This window comes from Zosterops lateralis (assembly GCF_965231275.1).
Source record: "Zosterops lateralis genome assembly, contig: HAP1_HAP1_SCAFFOLD_160, whole genome shotgun sequence".
Classification (NCBI taxonomy): domain Eukaryota; kingdom Metazoa; phylum Chordata; class Aves; order Passeriformes; family Zosteropidae; genus Zosterops; species Zosterops lateralis.
Window position 1 is genome coordinate 42954 of NW_028154524.1, and position 19740 is coordinate 62693.

General features: G+C 53.5%; 1 protein-coding gene across 2 annotated transcripts; it reads right to left on the reverse strand.

Moving 5' to 3' along the window:
• Positions 1-6682: 6682 nt before the first annotated feature.
• Positions 6683-10242, reverse strand: LOC310923646 (class I histocompatibility antigen, F10 alpha chain-like; the record flags this gene model as incomplete). Of its 2 annotated transcripts, XM_083885567.1 has the most annotated exons (8): positions 10158-10242; positions 8882-9145; positions 8262-8537; positions 7731-8003; positions 7545-7652; positions 7411-7446; positions 7259-7291; positions 6683-6728 (listed from the first exon to the last, which is right to left on the reverse strand). In XM_083885567.1, exons 1-7 carry the CDS (start codon positions 10222-10224, stop codon positions 7278-7280), a joined length of 1038 nt encoding a protein of 345 aa, XP_083741693.1. In that variant the 5' UTR covers positions 10225-10242. The 2 variants fall into 2 exon arrangements, with proteins under 2 accessions (XP_083741693.1, XP_083741692.1); XM_083885566.1 differs by lacking the exons at positions 6683-6728; positions 7259-7291 and having other exon boundaries at positions 7342-7652.
• Between the last annotated feature and the right edge of the window lie 9498 nt (positions 10243-19740).

A 19740-nucleotide genomic window follows, 5' to 3' on the forward strand; every position in this document is an offset into this window, starting at 1 on the left:
CAGCGCCAGGAAGACGAAGCCCAACACGAAGCCCCCGATCCCCGTCAGCTTCTTGGGGGGTGCGGGGGGGCGCAGGATCCGGGAAACAGTGGCGGCTGCCGGGAAGGGACTGGGATGGAATGTGACAGGCTGGGATGGACTGGGACAGACTGGAACACCAGGATATACCAGGGCTGGGACCCAGCGGGACCAGAATTGGGGCACAAGGGATCATACTGGGATTTATTGGGACCGCACTGAGGACTACTGGGAACATGCTGAGAGCAACTTGGTGCTGTTGGCATATACTGGGCATGATTGGGATTGTACTGGGAGTGACTGGAATCATACTGGGAGTGACTGGAACCGTAACAGTGGTGAAAGGGCGCAGTTGGAAAGATGCAGGGGGCAGCTGGGATCATACTGGGATCGTACTGGGACTGACAAGGTCACACTTGGAGTGACTGGAATAATACTGGGAGGATCTGGGCATGGCAGGGATCATACAGGGAGTGACAGGGATCAAACCAGACTCATACTGGGAATGCCTGGAAGTTACTGGGATCATACTGGGGGTGACTGGACTCATTTTGGGATCATGCTTGGTGCAACTGGGACCACAATGGGGCCAAATGGCATCCTAGAGGGAGTGACTGGGAGTGAGTGGGTTCATACTGGAAGTGTCTGGGGCCATACTGGACTCCTACTGGGAGGGATTGAGAGTGAAAGGAACCATACAGGGCATGACTGGGAGGAGCTGGGACCATGTTGGGGACAACTGGGATCTTATTGGGAGTGACTGGGACCATGAAAGCTTGAATGGAGTTTCTATCCTGAGACATTCCCGGGGTGCAGCGGCAGCTCCACATCCCCAGCCTGGGGGGTCGGAGCAGGGGAACCTCTGGCAGCCCCTTCAGGGCACAGCCGAGGGCTGGGGGATCCTCCCCCACTGCATTTTCTCTCCCCAGTTCAGATCATCCCCTCCCATTCAAATCCTCTCCATTCACATTTTCTCCCCACAATAAGACTTTCCTTGCCCCAATTAAACTTTTCTCCCCAATTGGGCTCCGAGTCCCCTCCCCATCCCCGGCTTCTTCCAGGTTTCTGTTGGATTTTCCTGTAGCTTTCCTGAAGAAAACTCTTCCTTTTGGGGCGATGGCTGAGGGTCCCCTCGGGGTCCACCCCCTTTCCAGTCCCTTTTTCCAGCTCTTTTCCTCAGCTGACCCAAACCTGTGGATTTTGGGGGGCGGGAGGGGTCGCTCTGCTCGGGGGTCTCGGAGGTGCCGCCAGGGAGGCCCCGAGGCCCCAGCGCGGTTCCCTCCGGCCCCTTGGAGCATTTGGAATCTCCAAGTCTCAGCCCTGGCTGTCTGTGGGATTCAATCCCCCTGCAGGGTTTTCCCCCAGAGCGGGTTTATTTCCAGAGGGGTTTGTGGTTTCCCTTGGAGCCGGGGCCTGACGGCACCGGAGCGGCCGCGGGTGCCGGGGCAGGAAGGGCTGTGGGACGGCTCCTCCTGCAAACCTCCGGGAGGGGGACAAGGGCTGGGGGGAAATAGACAATAAACAGAGAGACATTGCTGCAGAAGGGCCTCATATTGCCTAAACTAAAGTGTCCAGTACCAAGTAACACCTTGAGGTTATGGAAATCCCAGAGCCCAAGTTGGAGTCCCCCGTTTGAAGCTGAAGGAGGAGCTCCACTTGTGATTCTGCTTCATAACGACGAATGTGAAAATTCACCACAATTCCCGGTTCCCTCCCTCCTCTGCCCAGCGGTGCAGGGAGAAGGGATGGGAGTTACGGTCAGTTTGTGCCGCTGCTTCCCCCTTTAGGGACAGGAAGCCTTGCCCTGCTGTGGCGTGGGATCTGTCCATGGGGTCAGACCCTGCCCTGTCCAGCGGGGTCCCTCCCCAGCCGTGCGGTCACTCCTCGGCCCGGCCCTGAGGCGCGGGGCAGTCCCGGGGCAGCCGCGCTGCGGCCCCGTCAGCGGCACCGCCGGTTCGTGCCGGGCAGGAGCGGCAGAAGGAGCCGGGCGGCGGCGGGGGCTCAATCCCGCCCGGAGGAAGAAGAGGAAGAGGAAGGAGCCGGGGCCGCCTGCGGTGTCCGATCCCCGGGGAGCAGCGGGGAGGCCTCGGGGAGCGGCGGCGGGCGGGGCCCTGTTGGAGCCGCCCCGAGGGGTTTGTGCCGCCCCGGGTCCATGGAGGAGTCGCTCGGCGAGACGGGGGAGGTGGGAATGAAAGGAGAGGCTAAAATAGAAGTGACTCACATGCAATCAACGGGCTGCACCAAGTGCATCTCTCCTGCTCGTGTCTGAAGCAGCTGCACCGAAGCACGGGCAGAGGGTGAATGCAATAAAATACAGAGAATAGAGTAAAATAGAATAAAAAACTACACTGGGGGCTCCCTGGCGCCCGGTGTCACTGAAGAGCCGCTCTGTGGGATGGGCACTGCCGGGTGTGAGCAGAAGGGCAGCGCCAAGGCGGGTGCAAGGTGTGAATAGAATTGAACATGGAGAATAGAATAAAATACAAGAAAAGAACCGCACCGAGGGTTCCGCGCCGCCCGTGTCATGGAAGAACTGCACCGAGAGTGGCGAGAAGCAGCAGCAGTAGAGAATAGAATAAAAAATAACAGAAACCGCACTGGCAGTGGCCGCTCCCCGACACTAAAAGAGCAGAACCGAGGGCTGGTCGGGGCAGCACCGAGGGGTCTGTTGCCTCCTCCGAGGTGTGGCAGCCTGGTTCAGGAACGGCACGGCGACCACCTCAGGTCACTCGGGCCAAGAGCTCACAGACACCAATATGGTGGACGGCAAATGGTGTTTATTCATGAGTTACATGGCAATATATAACCTGTGTTTGTGTCATCACTTCCTTCTGCTTATGGAACTGGCCTAACTATTGGCTGACATAACATAACAGACAGCAACACTTATGGGGGAAGGGTAGCCCTGTCTTACCGTACAGCGCGATATCTTCCGTTCGCTCGTCCCTGTCTACCGCAGTCTTGTGGCGGTGCGTGTCCTCCAACGCTCGGCCAGCCCCGACACGCCCCCACAGGATCTATAGTCAGTGGGATCTTAGTGCTGACCAGCCCTGCCGTGTTGCGATGGTAGAGGAAGAAAGACAGGACCCTCAAAGGCTTAACTAGAACTTAGGTTTATTGGGCAGGAGGGAGGGAGCCCTCACCCTAAGACCAGTGCCTCAGAGAGACCCTGAATCTCAAGGGGGAGAGGGTTTTATACAGTGGGTGGAACTCAGGGTGGGTAGACATACAACCAATGGGGTATAACTGGGGAGTGTCTGCTGACATAACATGCATTGGCATCAATCAATGAACAGGAGGTAGGAGGGGAAAGCTTGCAACCCAGCCAGTCACCAGAGATCTCCCATCGAAGCTTCTGGACCTGGGGGACAGGTCCTGGAGTGACTGACAGGGCAGGAGGGTTTCCTAACATGTGATGGACAGGTACCCAAGAAGGGAAAGGCAAACCAATGAGGGGCTGTATCTGGGGAAGGCTGGGGGAGAAGCTTACAACTTGTAACAAAAGGGGAACTAAAACTAGAACTGCACTGAACCGGGGTACAAAGAACAAGTGTCTTACAATAAAACTCATTATGAAAGTCACACCACCACAGGGTCTCGGCCGCCCGGTGTCACTGAAGGAGCCACAGCGAGGGACGGGCGGGGCGCGACCCCATCGAACCCCTCCAGCTCCGTGACGAGCGGTGACCCCGCGGGACCGCGCCGGGGCCGGGCGGAGGCGGCAGCCGGAGCTGGGGAAGCGGCTTTGAGCGGCGGAGACGAGCGGGGTGTTCCCAACCAGCTCCGCTCAGCCCTCGGGCACTGGGCTGGGGTTGCCACGAACTTTTCAACCCCGGCCGCGGGTCCCTCTGCCGCCTCCTCAGGCCCCAGAGCCCAGAAACCCCGGGAAATCAATCCCAGGCACTAAAAACCCTTCTCGTGCACAGTGAGGGCCATGGAGGGTCCTTATGAACTCCCATCCCCTCAGTCCCCCCGGGCACCGCGGGGCATTAGCGCAGCTCCCGCGGCTGTCCCGGCACCGGCTGCTGCCACAGGGCACGGGCTTGTCACACTTGGGTATTAAACAAATTTGGGGAGGAGGAGGACAGCCTCAGAACCCAGGGCTTTGCCCTTGGGAACTTGGAGCTGCACGAGGGGGATAAAGGATTCCCTGCACACACCGATGGCCCCGGCAGCGGCTCTGCCCCACCAAGAACGGGGCTGTGTTTGGGAGAGGTGGGATGGCTGGGATGGGCTCTGCAATGAGACAGCCACATGTTGGCATGAAGAGCTTGGGGCGATGGGGTTACTGAGGAGCTTTTGGGGCACCTTCCAGTCCTGAGAGATGAGTTACTGGGAGGGGGGAGACACCTGGCTCTGACACTGGAGTGGGGCCCGTATTAGGGAAGGATGTATGTTGGGGTCAGATTTCTTTCTTTTTTACTTACAGAATTCTTTCCCACGAGTTTCTAGAAGACTAATTACTGGGTACTTATGGGTACTTAAACTAACTTCTGGGTACAGAGCAGAGGGGCCAAAGGAGAGCAGTTGTAGCACCTGGCTACACTTCTTTTTTTTCTCTGGGAGATTCTCTCGAGGGGGAAGATCCTGCGAGTTTTGGGGCAGGAAAGGGACGGGGGCTGGGGGCAGCTACGCTGTCTCTTGCTCTCGGCTTTCGGAGAGAGGACGGCCAGGCTGCTGCTTGCTGCGGGAGGAGTTCACTGTAACCACCAAGTCTGGTCCTGGGAAATCTACCACCATCTGCTGGTGTGCCCAGGAATTCTGAGCTCACCTCCTCCTGTCCTGCTGGAGCTGGGCCAGCCCTGCCCCTCCATTGCTGCTTCTTCAGCGCTGCTTTGAGGCTTTTCTGTACACTGTGGGCTGGCACTGCCTGCCTGCTGAGACCTTCTGCATCTTCAGCCACAGCTCCGCAGTTCCTGATCCATCCCTTCCATCCCTTCAGCCACAGCTCCGCAGTTTCTGATCCATCCCTTCCATCCCTTCAGCCACAGCTCCGCAGTTTCTGATCCATCCCTTCCATCCCTTCAGCCACAGCTCCGCAGTTTCTGATCCCTCCCTTCCATTCCTTCAGCCACAGCTCCGCAGTTTCTGATCCATCCCTTCCATCCCTTCCCGGCTCGGACAAAGCCGCCATTCCCGCGCGCTCCCCGAGCCCGCCCCACAGCGCCCCCTGCAGCCGCGGGGGGATCATCGCACCTGCCCCGCCCACCGGGAGCCACCAGCGCCCCTGCTGGCCGTGCCCGGAACTGCACCAAAGGGGAAAGTGCCGCGCTCAGGGAAGCTGTTCCTGGGTTCTGCTTCTGTTTATTGTTAATGCTGTGCTTGGTGTTGTTTGTTTGCCTGGTTATACACACCAGTAGAGAACTGTTATTCCTATCCACTTACCTCTGCATGAGAGCCCCTTTATTTCAAAATTATAAATTATGAATTAAATTTTAATTAAATTATAATTTGGAGGAAGAGGGTTTGACTTCTCAATTCCAAGGGAGGCTCTGGCTTTCCCTGGAAAACACCTGTCTTTCAAACTGAGACAACACCATTCTCTGAGTTAGTTTTAATATAAAAGTTAGTTATAATAGTTATACTATAAAAGCAATTTAGCATTGTGCAGTCTCTGTTTTAATATTTCGCTAAGGCCTAGGACATAAAATCATTTATTGCAGTGCCATTTCTGTAGACTATACAGTGCACACATAAACTGATAGGTTATGTTTCATCAAAAAGCAGCTGAAAGGAATTATAAATTGTACTGTATCAAAATCATTGTGATCAATATGCAAAAGTTGATACATGAATGCGAAAGCCAGTATTTTGTCATTTATGTTGTCATTTCTATTGTAATTTATTACCCGGGTTGGCTTCCTCTCCTGCAAGGCACTGAAGGGGGCTCATTCACCCCCTGCCCCCACGTCTCTGAGTGTCCCCAAGTTTCCCTAAGCATCCTTGAGTGCCCCCAAGTGTCACCATTGATGTCACTCTAAGAATTCTCATCAGGATTTGGGATAGTTTCAGTCAAAATTCCCCAAATTTGTTTCAGACACCACATGGGGATGGGACAAATGCCACCAGCGATGTCCCCGATGGCGTCACCACCCCGATGACGGGATGTCGCTGTGCCCGCAGCAGCCTCGGGATGTCCTCGATGGCTCTTTGGCACCGCTCGGCCACCGGGGCCATCGTGTGTCGGGTTTTTGGGGTGTCCTCACTGAAGACAAGGGCGATGGGCAGTTGTAAAAGCAAAGTCCTTTATTGCACGGCTAAATCAGCCTCATGGAGGCAGAGGTTGTCACAGCTCAAGCCAGTAAAGTCCCCATGGACCCAGCAGAAGGGGCAGCATCTTATCAGCAGCAGTGTGCAGGAAGCCTTCTAACAGAGTGTTTCATAAAGAACATCAAGTTTCATAACACAAAGAACATAAAGTTTCTGATACAGTCTACCACTTGGCCAGCGTGTAATGAGCCCCCTGAAGATGTATCAAGCCTGAGGGTTGGCCTGAAACCTCCCAGAGTGGCTTCATAATATTTGCAAGAGGGCTCTTGCATTGGGAATATCTGGGCTTTGAAATATTGGAAAACAGGAAACTGATCTGTTAGCAAGAGCTGTGGGGTGGGTGGGAGCAGCAGGATGAGCTCTGCTGGCAGCTCTTGGCTTTCCTGGGAAGAGGAAGGGGCTGGATCCAGCTCCATGGATTGCTCAGGCAGTGACTCCTGCTGGGATGAGAGAGGGTCACAGTGTCATCCTGTCCCTGTCCCCATCCCACAGGATGGACCTGGCTGGAGCCCATGGAGAGCAGGAGCTGCTCCAGAATCCCACCTGATCCCACCTCAATCCTGCTCCATCCATCCCAACTGATTGCACCCCATCCATCCTGTCCCAATCCCTCTCTGGAATCCCAACCTGATCCCACTCAATCTATCCCAACTGATCCCCCACTGGAATCCTGCCCTGATCCAGAATCCCACCTGATTCCACCCCGTCCCTCCTGCCCCAGTCCTGCTCCATTCCATCCCACCTGATTCTTGTCTAGAATCCAGCCCTGTTCCTGCTCCATCCATCCCACACCAATCCTGCCCCATCTATCCCACCAGATCCCGCTCCAGAATCCAGCCCCAATCCCACTCTCCAATTCCATCTGATCCTGCTCTGGACCCCTGCTCTGATCCACAATCCCTCCCTGATCCCAGTCTGTCCATCCTGCCACAGTCTCCCTCTGGAATCCCACCCTGATCCTGCTCCACACCTGCAGTCAAGCCGTTGGCTCACACATCTTTTCCTGCAGAAAGAGAAGATCCATGAGATTCCAGCACAGATCACACACCAGGATTAACCCCAGGATCCATCCTGGGATCTGCACAGAGGGGATCCAGAGCTGGATCCACCACTGGGACTCACTGGCTGCCATGTTGTATCCATCCCTGTCCCTCCTCCCTGGGGAAAAACAGTGGGATCAGCGTCAGTGGCACAGGATTCCTGGAACGGTGCCGGGTGGATCCGTGCCCCTTCCCGACCCCCATCCCGTGTGTTACCGGATTGGAGCTTCCAGACAATGAATCCAATGAGGACAGTGAGGATGAGGATGGCAGCGATGATGGACACAGTGACCACCACGGTGAGATTCCCACCAGATGTCGGCTCTGGGAAATGCGGGATGGTGAGGAGGGGAAGGGGAACCCCCATCTGGGAATTCCCAATTCCCACATTGCCAGCCTCACCCCAAGCGAAGATCCCGGGCTCCAGCATTCCGGGATGCTCCACCTGGCACCGGTACTGCTCCCGCTCCTCCGGCAGCGCCTCGATCCTGGCCCAGGTGTGGAAGGTGCCGTCGCTGTTGGGAACGATCCCGCCCCACTCCGTCTCCTGATCCCACATTTCATCCCCCTTCATCCAGTTGACTGCGATGGTCCTGGGGTAGAATCCGTAGGCGTGGCAGGACAAGATCAGCGTCCCGTGTTCCTCTTTTCTGGACACATGGACACCAGGGGGCTCTGGAATGGGATAATGGTGAGGTGCATCCATGGAATTCCATGGGAATGGGATAACGGTGAGATCTGCCCATGGAATTCCCACTGGAATGGGATGGGGGTGAGATCTGCCCATGGAATTCCCACTGGAATGGGATGATGATGACATCTACCCATGGAATTCCATGGGAACGGGATGGGAGTGACATCTACCCATGGAATTCCAACAGAAATTACTGTGTTCTCCAATCCTCCATTCCCAAATCCCAAATTCCCACCCACCTTTGCGCTCCAGCTCCTTCTGCCCGTATCTGACGTATTTCCGGAGCCATTCAGGGCACTCGTGCTTCAGGTAATTCATCTGTATCTCAGCCATGGTCCCGTCCTGTTCCCAGCGCCTCCTGGTGATCTCAGCAGCGCCGTCGGCCACCACGAATCTCCCGGATCTCAGATCAAAGGAGATGAAATCCCGCCCGTCATAGGCAATCCGGTAGGATCCACGGACGCTTCCGTCAGACAGGAGGTCACAGCCCTTAAGCCGCTGTATGGTGTGGAAACCTGGGGGGATTGTACCCACAGAGACCCCTGGAATTGTGTCCCAGCCCCACAGAGCCCCATTCCAGCCCTATGGAGACCCAGAGTCTGATGGAGACCCACAGAACCTCATCCCAGCCCCTTGGACCTCATGGATGCATATCCCAACCCCACGGGATGGAACCCCAGGGATCCCAACCTGGCCCCACAGATCCCATCTCAGCCCCATGGATCCATGTCCAAAGCCCATGGATCACAGGAAATCCCATATCATCCTAATGGATCCCCATCTCAGCCCCTTAGAGCCCTGTGAATCCACATCCGAGACCTACAGATCCCATCCCAGCCCCACAGATCCCCCCACTCACGCCTGCTCTGGTTGTACCGGTCCCGCGCTGTCTCCAGGTCCACAGCAGCCACATGCTGGTTCCCCACATTGATCTGGGTGTTCCTATCCCAATATTCCAGCTCAGCTCCATCCTTCATCCACTGTGTCAGTGGCTCCTCCCGGCCCCGCTCGCTGTCGTAGCGTGTGATGGGGATCCCATCCACAAACCCCATTTCCATGTACTGGGGGATCCCCAGGGAGGGCTCTGACACCACCATATTCAGGTAACGCAGGGAGTGGAGAACTGGGGGGACACAGAGATTTGGGGGGTCATTGAGGGGTCAGGGATCAATGAAAGGGGAAACTGGGAGAGGGGATGCAGGGGGAGATTGGTACAGGTTAAGGAGGTGCAGGGGATTCCCTGTGCTCAGAGATGGAAATTCAGGGGGGTCCCAGTGCCCAGAATCCCCCCAGGGACCCTCCATGAGCCCCGGGGACCCTCCCAGGCCCCCTGGGACCCCCATGCACAGGGTGCAGAACTGGGGGGATGCAGAGATTGGGGGGTCTGGGGGCGTCCAAGGGTCAGGAAGCAGAACCGGGAGAGCCGGGAAGGGTGCAAGGTTCAAGGAAGGGACTGGGAGAGGCGGGATGGGGGATCCAGGGGGTCCCTGTGCCCAGGAAAGGGGGGTCCGGGCGTCCCCGGTGTTGAGGGAAGTGGGGTCTGGGAGCTGGGAAAGGCAGGAATGGGGGTCCAGGGGGTCCCTGGGTCAGGGAAAGGGGGGTCTGGGGCTGGGAGAGGCGGCGGATCCCGGAGGCGCAGCCTGGGCAACGGGAAAGAGAAAGAGACCGAGGGAACGCGCTGGGGGAGGGGACGGGGGAAAGGGGGAATTCCAGGGAATTCATCTGGATCCCATTGGATCCCCCTGAGACCCCCCCGAGACCCCTGGGACGGCCGGGACCCTCCGGGACCCCGTTTGGGAAGCGGCGGGAGCGGAAAACGGGGGGACACGGAAAGTTGGGGGATCTGGGGGGTGCAAAGGTGAAGGAAAAGGGCGGGTCTGGGGTCTGGGAAAAGCGGGATGCCCGAAAAGGGGGTGCAGGGGGGTCCCAGAACACTGACGGGGGTCCGGGGGGTCCCGGTGCCCGATAAGGGGGTACAGGGGGGTCCCGGTGCTGGGGAAGGGGATGGAGGGGGGTCACAGGACCCAAACTGGGGGTCAAGGGGTGTTCCTGTGCCCGGGAATGGATGTTCACGGTGGTCTCGGTGCCCAGGAGTTGCAGTTAAGGGCGGTCCCGGTTTTGGGGTTCCCACTCACCTCTCGTGGCGCCCCCAGGGTCCCCCAGGAGCCCCAAGAGCGCCCCCAGACCCAGCGCTGGAGCCATCGCGCTGCTCCGCTGCGGCCCCGCCCCCAGAGCCGCCTCCCGCCCCGCCATTGGCGCCGCTATTTCACACTCGCCAATTGCGGCCCGGGGTTTGAGTGACGTCACCGGTCGCCGGGCAGATCCCGATCTCGCGGGTTGGGACGCGGAAGCGGAAGAGACCGAGGGAGGGGACGGGGAATCCCAGAGAATTCGTCTGGATCCCTCTGGATCCCCGCTGGACCCCCCTGGAGCCCTCTGAGAAACACCTGGGACCCCCTGGGACCCCCTTAAAAGCGCCGGGAGTGGAGAACTGGGGGGGACACGGAAATTTGAGAGATCTTGGGGTGCAAAGGTGAAAGAAAAAGGCGGGTCTGGGGTCTGGGAAGGGCGGGAGGCCCGGGAAGGGCTGAAGGGGATCCCGGTGCCGGATAACGGGATGCAGCGGGTCCCGGTGCCCGGGAAATGGGGTTCAGGGGCGTCCCTTCCCGGATTCTGGGGTTCCAGGGATCCCGGCACCTGAAAATGGAGGTTCAGGGGGGTCCCGGCGCCCCGAAATGAACGTTCAGGGGGTCTCTGTGCCCAGGAAGGGGGTTCGCCCAGAAATGGAAGTGCGGTGGGGTCCCCGTGCCCGGGAATGGCGGGTCAGGGGGGTCCCGGGGCCGGGGGCAGTCACTGATCCCCGGGCGGGTCCCGGTGCCGCAGCTTGGGAGACGCGAAAGTGACCGGGGGGAGCGCGGGGAGGGGACAGAGGAAACCCTGGGAATTCCCCTGAATCCCCCCGGGACCTCCCAGGACCCCCCACAGGACGCGCAGGGGGTGGATGCAGAGATTGGGGGGTCTGGGGGTCCCCGGTTTTGAGGGCAGTGGGGTCTGGGAGCTGGGAAAGGCAGAAATGGGGGTCCAGGGGGTCCCTGGGTCAGGGAAAGGGGGGTCTGGGGCTGGGAGAGGCGAGCGGATCCCGGGGACGCAGTTTGGGGAAAGTGAGACGGGAGGAAAGGGGAATTCCAGGGAATTCATCTGGATCCCACTGGATCTCCGCTGGGACCCCCTGGGACCCCCTGGAACCCCCTTCCAGGAAGCGCCGGGAATGGAGAACTGGGGGGACGGAGAAATTTGGGGGATCTGGGGGTCCAAAAGCCGAGGAAAAGGCGGGTCTGGGCTCTGGGAAATGCGGGATGGCCGCGGAGGGGCTGCAGGGGGGTCCCAGAGCACTGACGGGGGTGCGGGGGGGTCCCGGTCCCGGATAACGGGGTGCAGGGGGGTCCCGGTGCTGGAGAAGGGAGGACAGGGGAGTCCCCGTGCCCGGGAATGGGGGTTCAGGGGGAGTTTCCCTCCCGGAATTGGGGGTTCAAGGGGGTCCTGGTGCCCAGGAATGGGGGTTCAGGGGGATCTCGGTGCCCAACAAGGGGGTGCAGGGGGGTCCCGGTGCTGGGGAAGGGGATGGAGGGGGACCCCAGGACCCAAAATGGGGCTCAGGGCGTTCCCGTGCCCGGATAAGGCGGTTCAGGGGGGTCCCGGTCTCGGGCAGTCCCACTCCCGTCGCCCCCCGGCTCCCCCAGGAGCCCCAGGAGCCCCCCAGCCCCAGCGCTGGAGCCATCGCAGCCGCCCCCGATCGCGGCTCCGGCGCAGTTTGGGAGACGCCAAAGTGCCCGAGGGAGCGCGGGGGGAGGGAAAAGGGGAATTCCAGGGAACTGCCCGGGATCCCCTCCTGGAACCCCTCGGGATCCCTCAGGGATCCATCTGGGACCCTCCAGGGCCGCGCCCTGCGGGACCCCCGCGCTCCTCTCGCCCTCTCTCCTCTCCCTTTCCTTCGGGTTGTGATCAATACATATTATAGGATTGGCTTTGGGCAAATATTAAAGTGAATAACTCTATGGGTTATGTTGGAAATTCGTGCTGTATTAATAGAGTCTCTTTTTGTAGTGTGTTTGTCGTGGTTTGAAAGCAAAATGAGTGAGAGGGTCCAAGTCAGAAATACAATTTAATAACAAGAAAGGTAAAAAAGGTAAAATAAAAAAAAATAAAATAAATGCAATAATACAAAAGACCACGGACAGAGTCAGAATACAACCTGAGCAGGATGGTGGGAGCAGTCCAGGTGAAGTGCTCTTCCTGAAGCAGTGATCCTGTAGAAAGGTCTGGGAGCTCTGGTCCTCTGGGAATCCAGTGGGTCAGGGCTGCTTGTACTGTCCCAAACCCCAGATTCTCTCCAGGTGGGAATGCTTGGCTCCTCCCCCTGGGCATTGGGAGCATCTCCCAATGGGATGAGGAGTCGTGCAGTGGCTCCTTGATGGCCCATTAAACAGAGAGAGCTCCTGGAGGGAGTTCCCTGTGAGTCCTGGGCAAGGCATTGATGGGCCATGAGCAGAAGAGCCCAAAGGAGGGGCCTGGGAAAACACTGCCCCACCTGGTTTAACAGTTCATGGAGATCGTGATAGAATAAATACTTTGTTTACATCCTACACTGCAACCCAGGACAGTACCTAATTGGCTAAAAACAGAATAAAAATGCACGATTTTAGGAACGCATACACAAGACTCACAGAAACACCGACTTTGACCCACGTCATGGGTCACCAACATGCGGGAGCTCAGGACCTCTGGACAACCAACCAATATGATTTGGCAGAAGCTGTTTACTGTTTACATTAAATTATATTTGTACATTCTAAAATGAATGTTAACACCACCACATGTTATTTGATTGGTGCCTCCATCTTGTCCATGCCTCCAGCACACACCTTTGAGTGAATATCATTGGTTACAGTCCATGGCTTCACTGGGCCATCCGGTGGCCCTGATGTCCCCTCCCCATGTCCCTCTTGTCACAGCTGTCCCTCAGGTAGCACAGTCCAGCCCCGCCAGTGACACCGGACCCTCGGCCACCAGTGACACCCCAGGTGGGTCCTTGTCGCCTCCCTGTCACCCCCCCGGGCTGCACAGAGGGACCCTTGGGGACATGGAGCTGAGATGTCCCCAAGACCCTCTTGTGTCCCCATGTCCCTCAGGAACCTTTGGGGACACAGATCCAAGATGTCCCCAAGGCCCTCCTGTGTCCCCATGTCCCTCCCATGTTCCTCAGGGACACTGGGACCCTGTGGGGACACAGATCCAGGTGTCCCCAAGACCCTTTTCTGTCCCCAAGGGACACTGGGGACACAGATCTGGGTGCTCCCATGTCCCTCTTGTGTCCCCGTGTCCCTTCTCCCTTCCTTGGGAACATGGATCCAGCTGTCCCTATATCCCTCCTGAGTCCCCAGGGGACATTGGGGACCATTGGGGACACGGATCCAGATGCCCCCAAGACCCTTTTCTGTCCCCAAGGGACACCAGAGACCACTGGGGACACAGATCTGGAGTGTCCCTGTGTGAAAAACGAGGTTCACTTTCTTGGTAAATTTTAAGAAAGTAGGTCTAATAAAAAATAAGACAATTAGGAGACAGAAAAAACAAAGTAGGGCCAGCTGGGTGACTTGGCATTCAGCCCAGTCAACACCTTGCTATTTCAGAGGCTTCTTTAAATACCCTTTCTATTGCATCTGTCTGTTGAATTCCACAAACTAGTTTCCATATTCCAGGAACTGTTTAGCATGGCCCCTGCTTGGGTTCACCTCTTTAGAGCATGTGTGTTTCTGGGCTGTGTCTTCATTATGACCTCCAGCTTGGGCCTTAGTCCCCACCTCCCACAGGTGTTGATAGTTGGCACGTCAGCAGCAGGGGCCCCATCACATGTTTGCTGGATGTTATCCCAACCAAACAGGCCGTCCAGTTACAGGCACAATTCCATATCAGCCATCCCACTACCATATTTAAGTTTTGCTAACAGCAGAAATAAAAACTATATCCTTACAGCAAAGTTGTTATACATATAGCATTCACCTTAATATTTGCAAGAAGCCAACTTTATAATATACATTTATAACATACTACATTAATACAATATAACTTTCTAACATAACACATATAGTATTTATTTCAATATTTGTGAAAAAGCCAATCATATAATATGTATTTATAACAATCCTCCCTCTTTCTTTTTATAACTCATTTGGCATGAACAATATTCCTTGTTTTCTGGTCTTCATTATTTGCTCATTTTTTTCACAGATCAATTTTGCTTTTTTAAAGGAGTCTTCTATATTGTTTTGTTTCTTTAGTACCATGATCTTTTGTGCTGTTCCAGATGTAGTCAATTTTGGGTCTGTGGGCATTGTTACTACTTGCAGGCCTTGAACTACATTTGTGATCAGCCAAATAAAATGGGATCAAACAAGGGAGAAATATCAGAACAGCAGTAGCACATAAAAGCAAAAATCTTAGCTTTCTCTGCCATTTTATTCCCAATAGTTATCCCATCAGCTGGTTTTTAGCATTGATTCCCACTTTTGAACCAGTACATGAGCTATTTTTCTGATATCATTGACCATATCCAGGATGGCACCCCATTGTCATCTATTTTCAAACAATCTGATGTATTAAATTTTCCACAAACACCCCCTTCTTCAGTTAGTAAGTAATCTAAAGCTAACCTATTTTGATATCCTGCGGCCCTTGTTTGGTGTTGTTGACTTGATATTAATTCCAACGCCAGAACAGTTTTGTTTGTTATTATTTCTACAACAGCCTGGAGTCTTATGATGCGGTTCAGCACATAAATTGGGGTCTGATGTCCCCAGCTCCCATCCTGTGCCCAGGTGGCTGGCCCATATGTTTCCAATATGCGTTCAGGGGGCCATTCATCATCCCCCCATTTCTGGAATCCTCCAATTACATCCCTTTTATTTCTTTTTAAGTCCTCATAAACTGGTATCCCTAATTGATCTCCCTTTGATCCTGGTAAAAGAAAGAATCCTGGTTGTATAGTTCCCAAAGTGCAGCTCCCTTTCCACCTAGAGGGGAGTCTTGGGTGTGCTCTCTTTCCACATATCCAAAATAAGCCATCTGGTGCTTTCCAGTAATCATTTCCCTGTCAATTTATATTCTCCCAAAATTTAGATATTTCTGAGATCCCAAAATAAGGATTTTTTTCCTCTATCATTACATCAAAAAATTCCAACTTTGTTATTATATCTACAATTCCCCTCTTTCATTTTGTTTTGAGTCCAATACCAAGTTGGTTCCTCTGGGATTCACCATGTGAAAGTTCTATTGCTAAGTTTATAACTTTTACAGGGATTATTTCCTACTGCTTTAATGAAATTTTTCCCAGTGCTCCAGACATTCTTCCCCTATTGCTGTTGAGCTTAAAATCCACCCTTCTGGCTGGTTTTCCCCTTTTGTATTTGTCTGGTTCCACTTAAGGAGTTCAACCGGGCCTGAGCTACTGCCTTTCCATGGCCATTCCTCTGACACCAAAGCCCCTCCACAGACCCAGCAGTCGGTTATGTTGAGTTCCTCACTTATCCTTTCCCCCAATTCCACAAACAGATTTTTCCCCAGTCTCAAGGTATCTTTTTCTTTTCCTAGTTGCTGCTCCAGTTTTGTATACAAACCTTGTAGTGAAATTTGCAGAGTTAGATTGCTGTGCTGGCTTTGTCTTTCTGCTTGCCAGTTGCTCGTTTACCAAATCCTGGATTTTATTCCCAATTGTATATGTGAAACAAATCCATCTCTCCCCTTTTGGACATTCAGTTCCCAGCCTGTTACCGCTTGTTCCCAAGTTTTCTGCAGTCCAATATTTTTTCCCATTGTGCACACAATTACCAACTTGGATGGGTTATAACAGTGGCTGTTGACATGAGTGTGAGGGATAAAAAAGAAACCTCTGTGTCTTTCCATGTACAGCTTTCGGTAACACCTGTGACATGACTTTGCTGGTGTCCTGTAAGGGAAAAGACAGAAAATGAGTGACAGGAAAAGGAATAACAGAGGTCCTGTATGGCTTATCCCCCCTCCTCCCAGGCCTGTGGGGTTGTATCCACAGCAGGAGTAGATGATCTTCTTGGTGGCCAGTACAGCGGCCACCCGGTCTTGTCCTCTATTTCAACTGTCAATTGTCAATTCCTCTTTGTTAATTTCCAGGCAAAACGTTTGTGACACTTTTTAACTGTAGTTTTCCCACTGTTCCTCAGGTATTTCCCACTCAACAGGCACTAGTAATTCCCATTCACAGACCAAAATTACCATTTCAACCGTTCTTATTTCTTACCAGGGTAGGGAATAGATTTGGCACTTGACACTTCATACAATAAGAGTGTCACTTTAGTGAATTACAGTAGCAATTTTTTTATAATTTAAACATTTACATTTAACCCAGCTAGCATATCTGTTATTGTGATGAATCAGACAGGGTATATGGTATGACCCTGATGGAGGTTTTAATTCCTCTTTTCCTTTGTGTAAGTCACAGACTAAGGCCAAAATACGAGAATGCTCTGACTGAAACAGTCTTGCTCCTCTTTTTGTTTGAAGTGGAAGCATTCCTCCCCAAGGAGGGTGTCAGAGGTGTCTCAGAACTTGTCCAGGCTGCACTTGAAACCACTGATAGAAGCTTGGCCTTATTTCCCAGTTAGGTTTGATTCTTTGTACCTCCCTTGGATCATTCGGGTCCTCCCAGTTCATCACCCCCCAGTCCCCACTGAAGAGTCAATTTGGTGTCCCCTGGTTTGGATGTTACAGTCCATTCCTTCGGTTCCTCCAGGGGTCCTTTGGTGCTGCTGGCTGGATCCCCCCTCGTTCCCTGCTCCGGGTCACAGCCTCAGGCTCAGCAATGCCTGGAAAGGACCTTCCCATCCTGGAGTTAAAGATTGTTCTTTCCATGTTTTCACCAGTACACACTCCCCTGGATGGATGTTGTGGATTTTAAAGTCTAAAGGTGTGGTTTGTGGGATTATCCCTTTTAACTGTAAATTTTCAAGGGTTTTTGCAATTGTGTTGACATATTTCTTAACACCCATTTCCCCGAGGTCAGAGGTGGCTGTGTCATGTTGGGTGGTCAGAAAGGGTAACCCAAACATCATCTCATGAGGTGACACTCCCAGGTCTGGCCTGGGTTGGGTCTGAACCCTCAATAAAGCCAAAGGTTGGCATTTTACCCACAACATTTGGGTTTCAATTATTAATTTAGTTAAAGTTCTCTTTAAAGTTTGGTTCATTGCCTCTACCCAGCCTGAACTCTGTGGGTGCCATGGGATGTGTAATTCCCATTTTATCCCCAAGCCTTGAGTTATTTGCTGTAAGATTTTTGACATGAAATGTGTTCCTCTGTCCGAGTCTATCCTATTAACCATTCCATCCCTGGGAATAATTTGTTCCAAAAGGGTTTTACATCCCACATTGGCTGTGGCTCTGACAGTGGGAACAGCCTCCACCCAATGAGTCAGGTGGTCTGTTATCACTAATAAAAACTTCCATCTCTGTACTTGGGGAAGGTCAGTAAAATCTATTTGGACACTTTGAAATGGTCGGAGAGCTAACTCCCCACCTCCTAATGTTGTTTTTCTCATTACCTTTTTATTTACCTTTTGGCAGATTATACATCTTTCAGTTACTTGTTTTGCCAATCCAAAAATCCCAATACACCCATAATTCCTTAGAAAATGATCACACAAAGCTTGGGAACCCCAATGATTTTTTTTGATGCACGTTTTGTAATATTTAACTAGTGAGCAGCTTGTTAAGTAACTGTCTCCCATCAGGAAGTTTCCATTTCCCAGATTCATCTGGCTTTCCTCCTATTTTACTTAATTCCTTTTCTTCTGTTTCACTGAACTTTGGAGTTTCTAATTCTTCCTTATTTGAGGTCAAAATTAACACAACCCTTTGGATCCCCTTCTCTGCTGCATCCTTAGCTCCTTGATCTGCCAAATTATTTCCTGTTATTTCCGAGGTCATTCCCTTTTGATGTCCATTAATTTGCACTACAGCAATCTCCTCAGGCAGTTTTAATGCCTCTGAAACCTCTAAAGTGAGTCCTTCATGTATCAATAATCCCTTTCCCTTTGAATTAAGTAATCCTCTTTCTTCCCAAATTTTTCCAAAGGTGTGTTCTACCCCAAAAGCATACCTTGAATCAGTATATATGGTTCCTTTCTCACTGGCTAAATATTCCAGTGACCTTTTTAGAGCTTTTAGTTTACAAGTTTGAGCGGACAAGTTTGAAGGTAATTTTCCTTTTTCCAGGGTTTGCATGTTTTTCCCATCCACCAAAGCAGACCCTGACATCCTTTTTCCTTGTAAACACCTGAAAGAATCATCCACATATATTGTTTCCCCTCTGAAACGGCTTGCTCTTTGAGATCCTCTCATACTTTAGTTTGGTATTGGATAATTTCTAAACAATTATGTGTTAGGTTACTTTTTGGTTCTCCATACAAAAATTGAGCTGGATTTAAACTTTTGTTTACTTCTAATGTCAAGCCATCACTGTCTATCAGGATTGCTTCCTATTTCAGCACCCCAGACTCTGTTACCCGTTTTTCAGCTCTCTGGTTTAACACATTTGGGCTGCATGAGGTGCACACACAATTAGTTCACCCCCAGGAGTGCTTGGGGCTCTCTTCTACCAGAACTGCAGCAGCTGCTGTGGCTTGAACACACTCTGGGCAGCCGTGGCTCCCTGGGCCCAACACCTTTGATCAATGAGCTGTTGGTCTCTTCCCTCCTCCCCACTCCTGAGCCACAACTCCATGAGCTGCTCCACTTTCCACAGTCACAAACAGATGAAAGGGTTTTTCTAATGAGGGTAAGCTCAAGGCTGGCACTGAGGCCAGTTTTGACTTCAGTCCTTCTAATTTATCATCATCTTCCTTGGTCCACTTTATGTTATCTCCCTCTGTCAATTTTCCATATAAAAATGTGACTGCCTGTGTATAGCCTTCAATCCATAATCTACAATATCCCAATAATCCGAGTAGATTTCTGATTTCCTTCTTTGAAGAGGGAGGGGGGAAAGATAAAGTTCCTGCAATTCTCTCGGGGTTTAGCTTTTGGCTGCCCTTGCTTATTAAGTGCCCGAGATATTTCACTTCAGATTCTACAAATTGCAGTTTCCCCTTTGATACTCTGAGTCCTTTTCCCCCCAGAAAATTCAGAAGTTTTATGGCAGCCTCCCCAACTTCACCTTCAGCTTCCCCTGATAATGAGGGATCACCCGCATATTGTATAACTTGTATTCCGGGAGGAGCGGGGAAAGTTTGCCCAAAGCCCGCGCTGCCCGTCCCGCAGGCCCTTCCCGTGGCCGAGCTGTGGCTCCGCGGGCTCGGGATTTGGCCTTTCAAAGGAAACCGGCCCCGCCCAGCGGGAGCGGCGGTTCCCAAGGCAACGGTGCCCAGCGCGGGGGGTGCTGGGATTGCCGGAGAGGGCGGGGCGGGGGCGGGGATTGGCCCGGGGCTGAGTCCTCCAGGCGTGGGGGGGCGTAGGCGGGAGCTGCTGCCGGAACCACCGAGAGGACGAGCGGCGGCCGAGCCTGAGCACGGAGTCTCTGCGCATGCTCCCGGCACGGGCGGAGCGGCCGGGCCGGGGCCGGCCGGAGCAGCCCCGGGACAAGCGGTCAGGGGATGGGCGGCCCGAGCGGCCGGGACGGGACGGGACGGGCCG